Source organism: Crocodylus siamensis, chromosome 1 (assembly GCF_052110815.1).
Source record: "Crocodylus siamensis isolate JL-2025a chromosome 1, ASM5211081v1, whole genome shotgun sequence".
NCBI classification, from domain to species: Eukaryota; Metazoa; Chordata; order Crocodylia; family Crocodylidae; genus Crocodylus; species Crocodylus siamensis.
Genome location: NC_143395.1, coordinates 339,433,545 through 339,450,500, shown reverse-complemented (window position 1 = coordinate 339,450,500; position 16,956 = coordinate 339,433,545). Strand labels below are relative to the sequence as shown.

Genomic DNA, 16,956 nt, shown 5'->3' with positions numbered 1-16,956 from the left:
CTACTTCGTTCTATTTTGCACTCTCTTCCTGGTTACTTATTTATAGTTCTTTGCACTTGTCATTGTACTTGAAGTCTTTGGCCTCCCCTTCTTGCAAGTCACAGCAGAACACCAAGGTACATGCATGACAAATAAATACAACACTTTTGGCATCTACCATATTTACTCAAATTCAAGATGAGTTCCCCCCCCCCATTTAACATGAGGGAAAGAAGCCCCTTGTCTTGGATTTGAGATGTGGGTGCCAGGCAGCTGATGTGGCTCTGACTCAGGGTCAGAGATGGAGTTGGAGTCAGAGCTGCAGCTGCTGCCCACACCCCACAGCATATGCTTCCCTGTCTGCCCCCACTGTTGCTGTCTCTGCTTCCCCACCCTCCTTTCATTGCCAGTGCTGCCACTTACCCCTCTGGCTTCAGCATAGCTCCAGTCCCAGTCCTGCGCTAGCCGTGGAGCACATGGTTGCTGTGATCCCAGCCCAGCCATGAAGCAGTGGCAATGGCAGCAGCTCCAAGGCCCAACCTAGAGATGTTGGCAAGCAGAGGCTGTGAGGGGTAGTAGGGAAGCAGAGGCAGTAGCAGGGGGACAGAGACTGTGGAGCACAAGTGGATGGGGGCAGAGGCTGTGGGGAGGGGCAGGAAACAGAAGTGACTGGGCAGGGGTGGGGAGGCAGGCACCAGAGGGCATAGGCAGGAGGCAGGGCAGATACTGGGGTGCACAAGCACTGGTTTGGGGCAAGTGGTGGGGGAGGGATAGGTGGCACAGGGCAAGGTGTGGGGTGAGGGCAGGAGGCAAGGGTAGGACCACTTGACTCCCCTGCCACCTTCCTCCCTGCCACTGCTTGCCTGTGGGAAGGACAAAATTAATCCAACCCTCCAATAATTAGATTCTAGACACAGAAAATTATAACTCTGTAAATGTGGTATTCACTTTGTGAGGAGACTAGACCTTTCTAATATATAAAGAACTCAACCAAATATTTTCGATCTAAATATTTTTTGTTAACTCCATAGATTTTAGTAATGGGCTACAGGGGCCTCTGTCTTGGTTGCATCACAGTAAGGTACTTGTTAGTAAATCATGGAACATAGGAAGACGATGGCTTGGACTAAAAATGAACTGCAGATTGATAGCACCTGCATCTTCATTGCTTGATGTTAAGGAAGCCTTGAGCTCCACCTGTGATGTTGAAAGATTCAGTTTGTGCCAAGAAATGTATACCATAAGCCTTCCCAGGAACAAGAATTTCTAGTGCTATTTTAAGGTTTTGAAATTATCACACACATTTTCAGTAGCTGTTTCTCTACATTTATAGATATCAGGAATCCTTCTGTTGCAGTTAAAAGTAGACAACAGGTTATTCAAGATACCAACAAGCGAAGGACTTTGTTGAAAGATAACAGCTGGATAAAGAAGAGATCTGAGGAGGAAAAGTAAGAGTGATAGTGTACAACATATTTCTCGTGATTGCAGGTTAACATCTTGTATTCCTTTGTCTTGATTTGCTATCTGATTTTTTGCATGTACAACCTTTTACTGACTGGATCTGTACTTGTGTTTGAATGTATGGACACAGCCATGTGAGGCACTGACTGCCTTCTTCCCTTTGCTAACATAACTAGCCTCCATTTTTATTTTAGTGGGATATGTAACATTTTATAAGGCTGCTGTCTCACAGGATTTGAGGATTAAAAATGACAGAGCGTGCACTCCTAAAGCTTTGATTGCATGAATATTTAATTCTGTTAGGTCTGCAACACAATGAGTAATTAAAGGTGGTATATCCCATTAAGTAACTTAATTACATCAAGACTACTACTTTAAATATAATGGTGCCCAAATTATTACATTATATTGTTATAATACCTAGAATCCCCAACTAAGATCAGGCCATTATAGCACTGGTTACTATATAAACAGATTCCTCTGTGAAAGAGTTTACACAATCTGTAGAAGCAAGATCTGTACTCAGTGGAATTACCATGATGTAAAAATGGTGCAAGATCTGAATTAGGACACAAGTCTTTGTCAAGAAATTATCTTATTGCTTTAAGATATCTCTATTATATTTATGTCCTTAAAAACTGTTTGATTTGTAATCAATAATCTGCCTTTTAAAAATTGTAGCACAGATGAAAATTATGGGAGGGCTGTCCTAAACCAATACAAATCCCAAGATGGTTTACACAGGTACAGTAGTTTGTCTATACATCTTTGAAATGATAATGTCAGAGATAAAGGGAAAGGCACATGCTTGTACTAAACATCATTTTATATGAAGAGCTTGTTTTATTCAGTTTGAGCCCATTCCTGCTCCCATTGTAATAGTTGATTTAAAAGAAAGTTGAACTGGGCCCTTTGACATCTGAGTAGACTGGACTACTGTGTGAAGTCTTAATGCAAGACTTGTACTTTATTTGAATTGTACTCAGATAATGATATATTTGCATAAGAGAAGGCTGAGGGGGGACCTGGTGACCGTCTATAAACTCACTAAGGGGGACCGGAAGGGTTTGGGGGAGACACTGGTTCCCCTAGTGCCCCCTGGCATAACAAGGAATAATGGACACAAATTATTGGAGAGTAGGTTTAGATTAGACATCTGCAAGAACTACTTTGCAGTTAGGGTGGCTAGGAGCTGGAACCAACTTCCAAGGAAAGTGGTGCTGGCTCCTACCCTGGGGATCTTTAAGAAGAGGCTTGATGCCTACCTGGCTGGACTCATTTGAGTCCAGTTTTTCTCCTGCCCAGGCAGGGGTCGGACTTGAAGATCTACAAGGTCCCTTCCGACCCAACTTCTATGATTCTATGCATATTCTGTTTATTTTGCATAAAATAGACACATATTTCATTTGGTTTTAATTACTTCTAATTAATTAAGTAATCTTTTCTTAACACCAGGAACGTGAATGAAAAAGAAGATCAGAAAGTTTACCTTGGCCGATACAGATCTGATACTTCTTTAGACAAGTAGGTTTTTTCCCTTCTTATAAAGTATTTTTCATTTCTAGTGCATGTGATGTTTTGTCTTGAAAGAGAAGAATTAAATGAAAAGTTTCATGTTAATTCTTGCATTTATGACCATTTCTAACACTTGTACACATTTTTACACCTAGAACTTTTTGTCTTTCAGGAGGGATATTTGTACATCTAGAAAAGTGATTCTCAACCAGGGGGCTGAGATACCCTGGGGTGTCACTAGATCTTTTGAAGCATTATGTCCATTTATTATGCTACCTGGTGGTCTTCATGCTCTTCACACTGGTGATGACATCACCTTAAGATGGCTTAAATAATACACTAAAACCGCATAGGCTAAATACATTTTTAAGTATGCTGGGTGGTGTAAGGAGATAAATGCGGTGTTAAGAGATAAGCAGATAAACTAAGAAAATAAGTCCAGGCTCAGGATTGGTCCTGACTGGACAATCCCCCATCTCCCATACCAGGCCTGGACAATTCTCCCATCCCCAACAATGCCAGGCTTCTCTGCAGGGAAGTAAGCACTGTAATATATATAATAGTTTTTTAAATTAGTACTCGGGTGTGTCCCATAACCACTAGATTATTGGGATACAACAGGGCTGCTCAACCCCTGGCCCATGGGCTCTGCATGGCTGCTGCAGGAAGCTCTGGGCAGCACTAAGGGGGAGGGTCTGCTTTGCCCCCATGCCGAGCACACTTCTACTTCACCAGTGCTGCAATTGCTGCAGCTGTTCACTGTGAGCGTGTGAATCTGCAGCAGGCACAGGGTGGGTCAGGGCTGCACATGGGTCCACACCAGTACCACATCTGGAGGTGGAAATGCTGATCACAAGCAGCCAGCATTGATTCATAAAAAACAAAACATGTTAAAAAAACCTGATCTGCTTCTTTGACAAAGTAACTACTTGGGTGGATGAAGGGAATGCTGTGGATACCGTGTATCTGGACTTCAGTGTGGTTTTAGACAAGGTCCCACACAACCTTCTCATAAACAAATAAGAGAAATGTGGGCAGGACAAGACTACTACAAGGTGAATAGATTACTGACTCAAAAGCCTCAAGCAAAGGGTAATTATAAATGGATCTATGTCAGAATGGCAGGAGGTTTTGAGTGGAGACCTACAGGGGCCTGTCCTGGGCCCAGTGCTCTTCAGTGTGTTTATTAACAATTTAGATGTTGGCATAGAAAGCCTCTTGAGAGACTTAATATGAGTCTGTAGTGTGATGCAGCCACACAAAAGATGAATGTATTTTTGGGATGCATCTGATGCATAAAGCGGTTCGTTTCTCTGGAGGCCCGCAAAAAATCACAGACACACATACATTAAACGGCACAAAGGTGGCATTTGTTTGCAAACAAAGGTCAGAGCAGAGTCAGGTACTCCGATTACTCTGACCCCGCATTGGTATTCGCAAGCGAAATTTATCTTTTCTCTCCTGGGCACGTGTGCAGAAACAGGAACTCTTACAGCTTACTTCCGTTTCATACAAGCATACATGTAAGTTACATCACTACATACATCGCATGTATAGTATAATTAACTACTTAAGTATGCAGGGCGGAGAAGTAAATATGCATCAGCTAATTAAGCATGCTCAGAAACTACAACAGGTCACCAAAAGTTTACTCCCCCCCCCCCCCGCTTTTCAAGGACACAGATAATTGAATTTTGGCTCCTGCAATCCGCATGATAAAGACTTAAGGCAGGTGAGGGGGAGAAACTGCAATTAGCATAAGAAAGGCTGTAGCAAGGCTGGGAAAGAAAAAGTCCTTGGCAGTATTTCTTTCTTATCAGGTGCAAGATGCAAGCTGCGCATGTCTAACAATATTCTATTTCTAACACATCAGTAGAAGCATTAGGTGTAAGACACAGGAGGTGATAATGCCACTCTACTCAGCACAAGTTAGGCCTCATCTGGAGTACTATGTGCAGTTTTGGGCTCCACACTTTAAAGAGGATGTGGGCAGGGCCAGCCCATCCTATCCTGCATAACCTGTGGCCACAAGGGGCCCTGCAGCCAAGGGGCCCCCTACGGTTGTGAATACTTCAACTCAGTACTGTAGCAAGGGGGGTGGGTGGTTGCCACCACTCTGCGTTGCTGCTGGCACTGTCTTCTTTGGCCACTTGCCACCCCCCTCTTCCTCCTGCTGCTGATACCACTGTTGGCTTCTTCAGCTGCTCACCACACCCCCTTCCTACCCCTCCACCCCACTGCTACCACTGCTGCCACCGACTTCTTCATGTCAGGGGCTCCCAAAAAATTGTAGGCCGGCCCTGGATGTAGAGAAGTTAGAGAGGGTCCAGAGGTAGCAAAGATGATCAAGAGCCTGGAGGGCAAGTCATATGAGTAGAGGCTGAAGGAACTAGGCATATTCAGCTTGTGGAAAAGGTGAGTAAGAGCAGTTTTCAAATACTTGAAAGGCTGCCAAAAAGAAGAGGGAAAGCGCCTTTTCTCTCTTGCTGCACAGAGGAGTATGAGGACCAATGGCTTGAAGTTGCAGCAAAGTAAGTTTAGGTTAGATATCTGGAAAAACTTCTTTACTGTTAGAATAGTGAGAGAAATTGTGGACTGTCCATGACTAGAGGTGTTCAAGAAGAGGTTGGACAGCCACAGGTCGGGAATGATCTAGCATAGCTATGTCTATGTTCTACTATAGGTATTTCCCATGCTCCTGAGCTTTGCTCGTTTCCCTCTGCCCCTTCCGCTGCATTTGTCAGGGTGTTTTTAGGCCTGGGATGTACCAGTGCTCCTGCTGAGACCAAAGCCAGTCCTGGCTGCAGGGTCTTGCCCCTCTGCTCAGGATCAGACCGATCACCATATTTGGGGTCAGAAAGGAATTTTATCCCATGGTGAGATTGGTATGGACCATGGGGTTTTTGCTTTCCTCTGTAGCAGGGGATGTACCTAGGACTTCTTGAGCATATATTGACAAAATTTTATAGGAACAGTAACTATAAAGACCCCTAACAGTGCTAGGGGTCTTGACCTTCTCAGAACCTCTGACTGGAGGAGCTGGAAGCAGAGCTGGGAACCTCTCAGGTCACTGCTCAGATCCTTGTTGGAGCAGAGGGGAGCCTCTCCTGCAGGCTGCGGTCTCTCCTTGGGGATCCTGGAGCCCAGTGGGGAGCCTCATAAACATGCCTTGTGAAGCCCTGGGAGCGGCACCCCTCCCCCCATCCCTTCCTTAGTCCCAGCCTCACTCCCTCCCTCCCTCCCTCATCACCATGCAAACCTATCCCTATTTGTGACATTGTCAAGTGGGTTTGCTTTATGTGAATTCGATTTATGTGCCATTCTCCAGGAATGCATGTACTGCATAAATAGAGGGAAACTTAAAGTTCCCCCACAATGGTACAGTTTTGGGGCTCAGACCTCAGGTAAGTACGTACAGAATTGTGTAACTGCCTGATCAGAATGCAGCCTACTGTGCATGCTCAATGTGTATGTCTGCTCCACATTTGGAATAGGATTGCAAACTGTGCATAAGCGTCAAAAAAGCAGTTATGGAGCTGGGTAAAGGCTATTTGGGTATGTAAAGTCAAACAGGATTTTTTTCTTCTTTAGCCATTTATATAGACAATCACTTGGGAGTCACTTATTGTGCATTAGATACACGCCAGTTCCTTGGAGGAAAAGGAACACTTACCCACCTCCATGGTAACTATTATTCAAGATGTTTTGTACATGTATACATTCCATACATCTTTGTAAATACTTTTGAAGGAACTGAGAAGGTGGATGATATGGCTACCCCCTTTATCCTTTGTCTCTAAGAACAAGGACGTGCAAAGCACATAGTCTCTGACTCAACAATAGTGCTAGTGAAAGCCTCTGGCTCGAGTGCACTGTGTACATAGACAGCACGGTGGATGTGTACTTGCATACCACATCTTGAAGAACAACAAATAATCATACAGATAAGTGTCAGCTTTTTCCTACCGTTAACTAATTATCAATCCCACCTTTGTCTGTGAGAAGGGTGGGGCAAAGGGAGTTTCCTATGCAAAATATGTCTTCCTTCTCATTAAGAACAGATTATATATGGGGAAAAGAGATGGAGGACATATATTACATCAGTTGGTCAGGATGCTGGTTATACTTTTATATCTATATACAAAATACATCTGACTCCATAACTGCTTTTATGAGGCACTGTTTCCTTTATGTGACAACTAAGTCTTGAAAGACAAGACTGTAACAGTAAAGAGGATGTTCAAGCCAACTCCAGTTTCCTATTTTATTATTGCCCAGAATCCCTGAAACATGGGGACAGAAATACAAAGTAAGTTCAACATGGACATTTGAAATTTTCTTCATTAACCCCAGTAAAACAAAAGTTGGAGGAAAGTCTAATATGCAAGTCTGATACTGATACAGCTGGTTCTTCAGACATTTGAGAATTATCAAGCAATGTAGTCACTGTTAGCAAGTTTAGTGAGACCCCTAGTGATCTACTGAATAACTGCTGGCTAGTCACAGGCTACCTTGGGCAAAAGTACTATTTATTCATCTAATATTAAGTTCTTTATTTAAAAATGAGACTAAAACCCAGAAAGGACACTAGTATAAACTGTGCATTGGAAATCCACATAGAGAATTCCACTGAAAGTACCAGTTGCCTATTTTTTAAGTAAAGGCAGATTAAGTAATTCTTTGTTTCACTATATGGTATTAATTCAGTAGATACCTGAATAAACATTGCTATGCTGTCTCAATAGATTTGTATAATATTCGAGTAAAAAGGAGTAAGAAACGCTAATTATTTTTCTGTATATTTCTTTATTTAAATAAATAGGTTTTGATGGAAACTTTTTTTAAAGAATTTGTTAGCCAGGTACTTAAATATGCACATTAAAGTTACTAATCAGTTGTAAGGTATACAGTTTAGTCTTGGTCTTTTGGTAGAGTTCTTACTGATATCGGTAGGGGTTCCATATATGGAATGAATACAGAACTATGTAAGTGGAACTAGCTCTGGCTCTAAGATATTATGAACGATAGATAGTTACCCTTCCACAAGACAGAAAAAAAAATACTGGGATAGCTTCATAATGATTTCACTGAAAGGTTTTAGGCAACAAATGGAGAATCCATAAAGGGCATGAAAAGTCATGTGCTTCTTCCTTAATGTAGATCTAATGGCTTCATAAAATCAATATTAAGTACCACTTGTCTAATCTCTTTGGTTGATATATCTCCTGTGGATTTTAGCTCTGTTCCAACAAGGATGTTATACTAAGGTATTTTCAAATCACACTGATCTCTAAAAGCCATAAAAACACAGTACGCCTCTCATGGGACAGTGGATGATGGTTTCTGTATTAATTATACACTACTACCGTATCAAAAACAGTCTAAATATATTCACTAGAACTGATAGCAATTTAAAGGAAAAAATATTAATTTTATTTGCATGTCATTTTGGTAGATATAGAAGTCAACTTTTGAACTGAGATTTAATTTTTTTCAGCAAGCTAGACAAACTTTCAAATATACATGTATTATTATTATATTGTTTCACTTACTATTTTATTCTTACCTCTCAACATCTGGTATACTGTTAATGTAAAATGTTTAGACTCCATAATATTTGATTTTCCATTTTATTCTTAGTGGTGTTTTTTTTTTAAATCAGACTTGATTCTAATCTAAAGTGATTGTTATAATTTATTTTGTACTACTTTTTTCCACACAGAATTTCAGATAGAAGTGATGTTGAGAAAGTAAATAAATCCCCAGTCTTGGATAAGAAGCCAACTAATAGGTATGAGTTTAGGAAATGTACTTAATTATGAATTATTACTTTTTGTTTGTTTAGTTACAAATATATCTACAGATAAATAACTAATATTATGTGGTTATGTAATGAATTTAGTATTTCATATAGGTTGTTTGAGGGAGGGTAGTGGCTTTTTGTTTTTTGTTTTTAGTATGGACAATTTAGGTAAAAACATCTCAAAATCTCAGCAGTAAAATTTCAGTTGTCCTAAAAAGTTGAAATCCAGAAACAAGGAAGGGGAGGAGGGGATGGGACAAGGGGGACTGGGACTCTCTCTCTCTCTCTCTCTCTTCCTGTGTATATATATAGGCAGATAAAAACCAAAACTATTTTGGGGAAAGGTCAGTTTTCCAGTAGGGAAAATTTTCAGATTTCGAGGAAAGTAGATACTTTCTGTAAATGTTTTTCATTTTATGAATAACCTAACCTTTATGAAAAGGTCAGGTATTATATTTATTACTTTAATGGGACAAATTCATTCTTAGTGCAACTTCATTATAGTTATATCCTCGAGAAATTATGTCTAGTATAGCTGGTTGTGATAACTGAACTGTGAAAGTGCTCAGATACTTCTAAAGAGAAACTTAGTAACTCAGAGCACCAAATTTCCAGATCCATGGGTCTGCATGCTGGATCCCACCTCACTGGGCAGGAGTGGTGCTAACTCCAGGGGTCAGTCCTGGGGTGGAAAGGCTGGGAGTGGGGTGGTACCAAACCCCCAGGACCCAATCCAAGTGCCCTAGGGTGGAAGGGACAGTGCCAAGCCCCTAGAGATCAGTTGCCATGTGTAGGGATGAGAGAGGGCAGTGCCCAGGGCCTGCTGCCTGTGCTTAGGATAGTGAGGTCGGGGTTCAATCCTGGTGCATGGGGCTCGATCCATCTGTGGATGGGTCTTACTTCACTCATCTGGCCTGTAGGGCCAACAGATTGAGCACTGGTCTAGAACAAAATTCAAAGTGGGCCCTAAGTCGGTATTAAATGGTTCATCAATTTTTGTCTTTACCTTCTATGCTAGTGATTCTCAACAGGGATGCCATGAGATCCTTTTAAGGATACTCTGGGGTGGTTTGAAATATTAGCAATTGGAAATATTATGTGTGGAAACACCTATGCATGATTCACAAGATAAACCCAGGTTTCAAATAGGAATACATAGTGTCAAAAACATTTTTACTTGCTGTGGACTTTCTGATTCTTTGTAACAGAAGTGCTTCTATTATTTTTCTGCAGTTAAAAAATAAGTGAAATTAGTTTTCAAAATGGAATGCTGCTAAATTCAGAAAAGTTATGGAAATATGCCTTGAGTCTAAAAAGGATGACAACCAATGCTTTATATATTTGCTGTCAGATAGTTATAGCAAGATGCATATTTATTTTCAGTAGCTCAGAAGTGGAGATGGCAGTGCAGTAACTTGAGAAGTAAACTTTTTCTTATGAGAAAAATTACAATAATTAAAATATGATCTTTATGCTGTCCGTTATGGGTAGAATTTTGGATAATGTGTTAGCCATCTAAATAAAGGTGCTTATTTTCCATAAGTAATTATAAAACATATAATTTTAAATATCAAAACCAATATTCAGTATTTTTGTGGCTACAGAGGGCAGTATAGAGACATGGATGGATATAGTGGCTAAGATATAAAGAAAGCAATGATATGTAGTGCACAATTTGAGAATATTTAAGAAGCTCAACCTTTCAGAACACTGTCTGGACATCTGAATCCTTGAATAATTCCTTTCTAGACATGGAAAATATATAAATTTGTTATCGTTTCCCATGTCTAGAATCTTTTTATTGTAGTGTTTTCTTAAATGTATCTCCCTTGCCACAGCAGCATCGCAATAGGGGGCAGGCAGTGATGGGGCAGGTGGTAGGGGGCCTATGGGGTAGGCTGTAGGGGCGGCAGTGGGGGAGTTGAGCAAAGTTGTCCCCTGCACTTTGACCCCCTACACAACTTGTTCCCCTACACCCTTTCTCTTGCTGTCCATCTTCCCCATCACTTGCCCTCCCTACTGCCTGTCCTGTTTTGCCTGCATTCCCCACTTTCAGCCCCCTCCTGTGGTGCCCCCCCCCCATCCTGGCACTTGCTTCCATACCTGCACCCCCTGGCACCTTCAACCTTCCTGTGTCTATCCCCATCTATCCCCCCAGCTGCCTGCCCCTGCCCATTGCCTCTACTCCCCTTCCCCACCACTTATCCTTTGGCTCTGGCAGGGATCCAGCCCAGGGCCTGGAATGTGGGGGTGCTTCAGCCCCAGCCCAGCCTGGTAGCAGCTAATGATGGGAAGCAGCTCTGGGCCAGAGCTACTCAGCTGGGCTGGGCTGAGCTGGAGCAACCCCACGGTCCATGCCCCAGGATGGAGCGGGCTTGCAGCCTTGCCAGAGCCAGAAGATATGTGGCAACAGTGGGTGTAGAAAAGGGGCAGAGGCTGCAGTGGGGAAAAGATGGTGCAGGGGCAGGCAGGGGGGCAGAGGTTGTTTGGGGGAGCAGGCAGTTGGCTCTGACCCCAACTCCAAGTGTGGGCCAGATTTAGAGTTGCAGCAGTGGCCTGCCTCCTCACAGCCTTGTGCACAAATCCAAAAAAAGGCACTTTCCCCACTATGTTAAATGGGGCTGTCTTGGATTTGAGTAAATATGGTAAAAACGGCCAACAGTTCCAGATATAATCACAGTTTTTAATTCCATCTTTCAAAGAATTTTGTAAGGGCAGACACCTCATTCTTGATCCTTAATTTATCACTTAAAATTAGAACATAATTGGCAAATAATAAATACATTAAATATCCTTCCTTAACAGGCAATCTTTGGCTCCTACCACATCAGTCACTACCACTGATACCATTACTACCTCGCCTGTGAAGAAAAAAAGGTATTCACTGTCATCTTTCTTCTGTTGCTGGAAGATATTTATGGGTTTACATCATGTCACCAGTAGACTCTTAACATATTGCTCTTAACAGACTATGAGCTTCTTTCACGAACAAGCTTGGATTCCTCTTCAAAAGAATTAAGCTCCAGCTGTCTGCCCTCACAGTGCCTCTGTACTGTCTGTTTTTGCTGGACCTGACTCAGTCCCTGATTCTTGCATGGGACACTTCAATACCAAGTAACACAAATGAACAATACTATTGCATTCAATATTGATAACATTTAAGTTTAAATAAATCTAATTTCACTGATATCAGCTAAGAGGTTATTAGAACTGGCTGTAGAGGACCTTTCCAAATAATTAATTGAAAGTGGGCTGCTGGTAGATGTCCACCTTTCTTTATATATTTCCTTCCTGATAGCAGATTCCACCTTCTGTTCCTTTTGGGCTTTCCTCCCATTGCTTTCTCTTTTCATGTACTAAAGTGATGACCAGTGAAAAAGTTAATGTTGAAATTAAAGTGTTATTACTGGGTTTAGAGTGAATACCCCAGTATGATCAATGGAGGGGTAGGCAGTTCACCTCTCAGTAATTTTTTCAGGTTTGCAGACCTGAGATGAACCTGGCCTAGCATCAGTTACACTTAGCTAAGATGGAAAGGCTTTTATAACACTATTCCCAAGAGTAATGGTTAGATACTTATTTACTTTAACAACTGTGATGGGCTGGCTGGCAGTGACCTGGCCCAGGGGTTTTGAAAGGGCAAAAGATGATTGGAGGACTTGGGATTCCCCTTCCTCACCAATCAGGCCCCAGAGACTCCCCCCCCCCCTTGTCCCGATTGGCCCTTTGGGTCACCTGGAGGGGGATAAAAGGGGCAGCATGGGCTGACTCAGGAGAGACCAGTGAGGGACAACAAGGAAGGAGCTTCACAGGGCTGAGCCAGCGGGGCAGGAGCAGTGCCCTGGAAGAGCCCAAAAGAGCAGGACCTGCAGGCAGCAGTGGGACCCTCAGCAGTGCGGCATGCAGCCGGCAGGAGAGGCTCCCCACTGGGCTCCAGGATCCCCAAGGAGAGGCGGCAGCCTGCAGGAGAGGCTCCCTTCTGCTCCAACAAGGATCTAAGCAGCGACCTGAGAGGTTCCCAGCTCTACTTCCAGCTCCTCCAATCAGAGGCTTCGGGAAGGTCAAGACCCCTAGCAGGCTGGAAGAGTGCCACCAGTGGTGGCTGTGTGACAGTGTTCCTATCTACCACAGGGGAGATCTGGGTTCAAGTCCTAGCTGTGGTGGCTTGGGGTGAGTGAGCTAACAAGAAGCAAATCTTCTTGCAGTGGAAAGGGGCCATTGTGTTTTCTCCCCCTCCAGGTACCAAGACCCTATATTTCCTTGTCATTTTTCTTTTTGTGCCTTTTTTATATTTCACCAACCTGTATTGTTTTTTCTGCTGTTTGTGTTTTATATTTTGTTAACTCTGTTTTTTTTGTCAATGATTGTAAGTGTCTAACCTTTGTTGAATCCTACCCCCTTGGGGCATTGTAGTGTTCACTATACCCTCTGATTTATGCCTGTTATGTTCCCAGTATTAAAAGGTATATGGTTAAGTCCCCATTGGTGGTCTGGCTCTGCTCTACAGGGGGAGGAGAGTCCCTACACCTCCCACAGCACTTGTGCACCTGCTTTGATCCCTTCAATTGGAGAGGGAGTACCTCTTGGAGTACCGCCCGGGTTACACAACAACAAGAAAAATAAGATTCTGCACAGTCTGAATGTGTTGTTTCCAGTGACATAAATACCTGGGTGTTTGGCACTCTGATGTATATATCTTACATTTGCCATCAAGTTCTTCATCATGCGACCTGTTTGTATTAGCACAAAATGGCTAAATTCTTCCATCACTTACACCCAAGATGTATATTTCAGAGACACCACACTACTTAAAGCTTTAATTTTATGTCTACTTACCTCAAATTCCCTCAAGTGCACTAACAAAGTGATTGTAATAGTATATCAATATGGCAGCTGTTACTAAGGCTCTGGAAAAGAAGTTGGAAGAAAAAGCTAATCTCAGAAAAAGCTTGTAAGATTTTCATACCATTTTTTAGATACTAATATTCTCCTTTCAATGTATTTTATATAGAAAAGCAGAGCTGAATTGCTATTCTTCACTAAATATAAAATACCCATGCTTTATATTTTGTTTATTAATACTTTACAGGCAATCTTGGATGCCGCCCCCTGTCTCAGATTATAAGGTATCTACAGACTCTGTGGAAACTAAAAGGTAAGCAGTAACAAACACTCTTAAAGTCTCTTCCCCACCCCAGCAATTGTATTCTGCATGCTAAACCCATTGTCTAAGGGCATGGACAGCAAAGCCCAAGGGAGAGACAACTGCACCACAGCATCCCCCTGGATCCACCCTTGAGTACACATGAATCATGTTTGTTATAGGCCGTTCTTGGGATGGCTAAGCATTAAAGAGATTCCTCTTAGCAAAGGTGTCTGGGGGTTCCAAATCTCCTTTGGAATTTCAACTGGTATTTTACATCATGTTCTGTTATGGGAATCTGTTCCTCCCATATATCCCATGTGAAATACAGGATATCCTACCATTTCCTCCCGGCCCAGATTTTGAAAGGGGAAAATGTAATAGATACCTTCTACACCAAAAATAAGATGATGGTTCCTTTTTAAGGTCTGGTTGAAATATGCAGCTAGACCAGGGCTGTCTAACTTGTAGCCCTTGGTTAATTGGTGAACCCTAGGCTCCTACCCAACCCCTGCTCTCCCATTGTTCTGACTGCAGCAGTAACCAGGGTCTCTAGGCTCTGGATCCCTCCTCCAGCTTCTGTTTTCTGCTCCCACCCCACCCTAGGGGTGGGACTGTCCGGTGGGGTGGTGGACCCTTCTGATAAGGGGCAATCTTGGGGGCTGGGGCATCCATGCAGTGTGGTACAGCAGGGAGATATTGGCATGACATGCAGCCCAATGAGCTCATGCTCTGCACAGGTGCAACCCATGTCACATGTGGTATAGACTGTGTAGTGTGTGGCCCCTGGTCACTTAGAAATTGAAGAGCCTTGAGCTAGACCCCTGACCTGCACATAATAGATGGAGAACTAACCATCTTTTTTTGAGTAGGTCAGTGAGCTGGATGCTGACCTGGAATGGAAAGGCTCTGGTTCTAGCCTGACCCCCTGCTCCCAATGGGGCACGAGCTATCCCATCCTTGGCAGACTTCAGTGAGGGGTGCATTACCTCTTGGTGACAAAAGCATGATTTGTATAAGATGGGTATGAATAAGGAAGGATAGTATGATAGCTAGGAATGTACTTGCAACTTTAATGTTAATGTTTGTTTAGCTGCATGTATTATAGATTATACAGATCACCTGACACTTCAGTTATGTGACCCAGTTTTCCGTTGCTTATACTTGAAATGTTTCTGCTCACATTTTTCAGGCCAGGTATTTATTTTGAGATGATATACTTGTTTGTTTGGTTTTTTTAAATGAATTCAGCAAATACATTTAGTCCATTTTTCAAGCTTGGGTTCGAAATGAGTGCTTTGCCCATGTTAAAAATGTCTTTTAATGCTTTTTAAGCACAGTCTTGGAATTTGGTAACTGTGTGTATGAGGGGGAGGGGGAGATCATTTTACTGTCTGGGATGTGTTGCTTGCTGTTTTGTTGTAAACCCACCCTAATTTCTTTAAATTGTAACACTTGGAAAAATCTCACTTCACGCATACTTTATAGAGACTTTTCAGAATTTGATACCTAAATTCTTAAAAGATTCTGTCTGCACCTAAAATCCTTTGTGATGGGACTGTAGGACTGAGCAGGACTTTTCCTGTAATTTATCTTCCCAGCTGCTGCAGAAACTGAGAGCATGGAGACTTCCTGTGTTGTTCTTTCAGGCTAAGTACAGATGTTACACTTATCGCACATTAAGTGTGCAGAAAGTACTTTACAGCTATACCAGAACAGATGTTCACAGCATACAAAACACTTAAAAATGGTGGATCCCAATCTAAGTTAGCCCTGGATGGATGTAGTATCCAACTAAAGTGCTTTAGGTTAAAGCACTTTATCAAATGTCTGTACTCTCCCACCGTAAATCAAGGTAGGTCGCATTCCCCTGGCATCCCAAGGACCCCTCCTGGGTGGCTTGCTAGCCTTGGCCAGTGCTTATCTGCTCCTGGTGAGCAGCAGCTCAGTCTGGCCCCTGGGCTGTCACAGAGAGGAGACATGAAAGGCTCTGTCTTCTGTCTGTACAGCTAGGTAGGGAGTTGGGGGATGGAGGCCCCATGCCATGCAGGCTCCCTCCAGATTGCTAGGTTGGGTCTTGAGGGAGAGGGATGGGAGGGACAGGTTCTTGTGGCAGGGGGGCTCTGTTCACCTACTTCCAGTTCCCAACATGGTGAAAAGCCAGGCTAGGCAGCCTCATGCTGCAGCTCCTGGGTTCAGCTGTCACGAGGCTGGGGCCAGTAGGGAGGGAGCCCCACCTGACTGTGCAGACCCAGCCCAGCCCCTCCCCTGCCCCCCACAAGACCTGAGCCGGGAATCTGTGGTGGGGGGGGAGGCCTGTGTGGCATAGGGGCTCCATTCCTCCCCATCTCCCTTAGCCACTGCTGATAGTTGCCAGCTGGCAGAGAGTGCAGGGCTACAGAGAAGGGCTGCTCTGGCAGCCTCCTGGGAGGCATGCCAGAGTACCCCCAGCCTGGCCTCAGCTAGTATGGGCAGGCTCCAAGCTCCCTCCCCCACACAATAGTGAATGTCTATTTGGTTCACTTCTGCTTTAACTTATAGCACTTTAAGTAAAGTGTGATAGTTACAGTGCTTCTGCTAGGGGCTTTCTGAACATCTGCATTTAGCCCCGGTGCTCCTACTGCTGAAATCCAGGCAAGCAGGAGGAGGAAAAGGGTTCTGCTCCTTGTTCCTAATGCGATTTATGCATCTTATCCAATGATTATTTAATGCAAAATGTATTAACCTGGTCTCCTACTTCCTGGCAACCACTAAGCTATTAGGCAAAAGATGGGGTAGGTTCTCCCCTTCCTCACTTTTTGTAATGAACACACGTAAGGCTAAGATTAAGGTATTTTTTATGAATCTAGATCAATTAACAATTTTTCAGGGGCTTGAGCAGGGTAGAGAAGAGTTGCACTTAGTGCTTGAGATGACTGAAGACTGTGTAAGTGCCTTTAAAGATGAAAGGAACATTTTAGAGAGAGAATAGGATATGGGATAAAAAATAAAAATTAATCCTTGCACAGTAAGAAACACATTGGATTCTTTTAAAAGGGTTTTGTTTGGTGTT

At 43.0% G+C, this 16,956-nt stretch overlaps 1 protein-coding gene across 4 annotated transcripts in view; it reads left to right on the top strand.

The window, feature by feature from the left end:
* SCEL (sciellin) overlaps nucleotides 1-16,956 on the top strand; it is a 103,410-nt gene that overhangs the window by 29,165 nt on the left and 57,289 nt on the right. For 3 of the 4 annotated variants that reach the window (XM_090023884.1, XM_090023874.1, XM_090023895.1), the window contains exons 3-8: nucleotides 1,313-1,430; nucleotides 2,125-2,187; nucleotides 2,899-2,967; nucleotides 8,681-8,749; nucleotides 11,567-11,638; nucleotides 13,851-13,916. In XM_090023884.1, the coding sequence (XP_089880010.1) occupies nucleotides 1,313-1,430; nucleotides 2,125-2,187; nucleotides 2,899-2,967; nucleotides 8,681-8,749; nucleotides 11,567-11,638; nucleotides 13,851-13,916 (457 nt within the window). The remainder of the gene's footprint in view (nucleotides 1-1,312; nucleotides 1,431-2,124; nucleotides 2,188-2,898; nucleotides 2,968-8,680; nucleotides 8,750-11,566; nucleotides 11,639-13,850; nucleotides 13,917-16,956) is intronic. The other variant, XM_090023901.1, reaches the window with a different exon arrangement.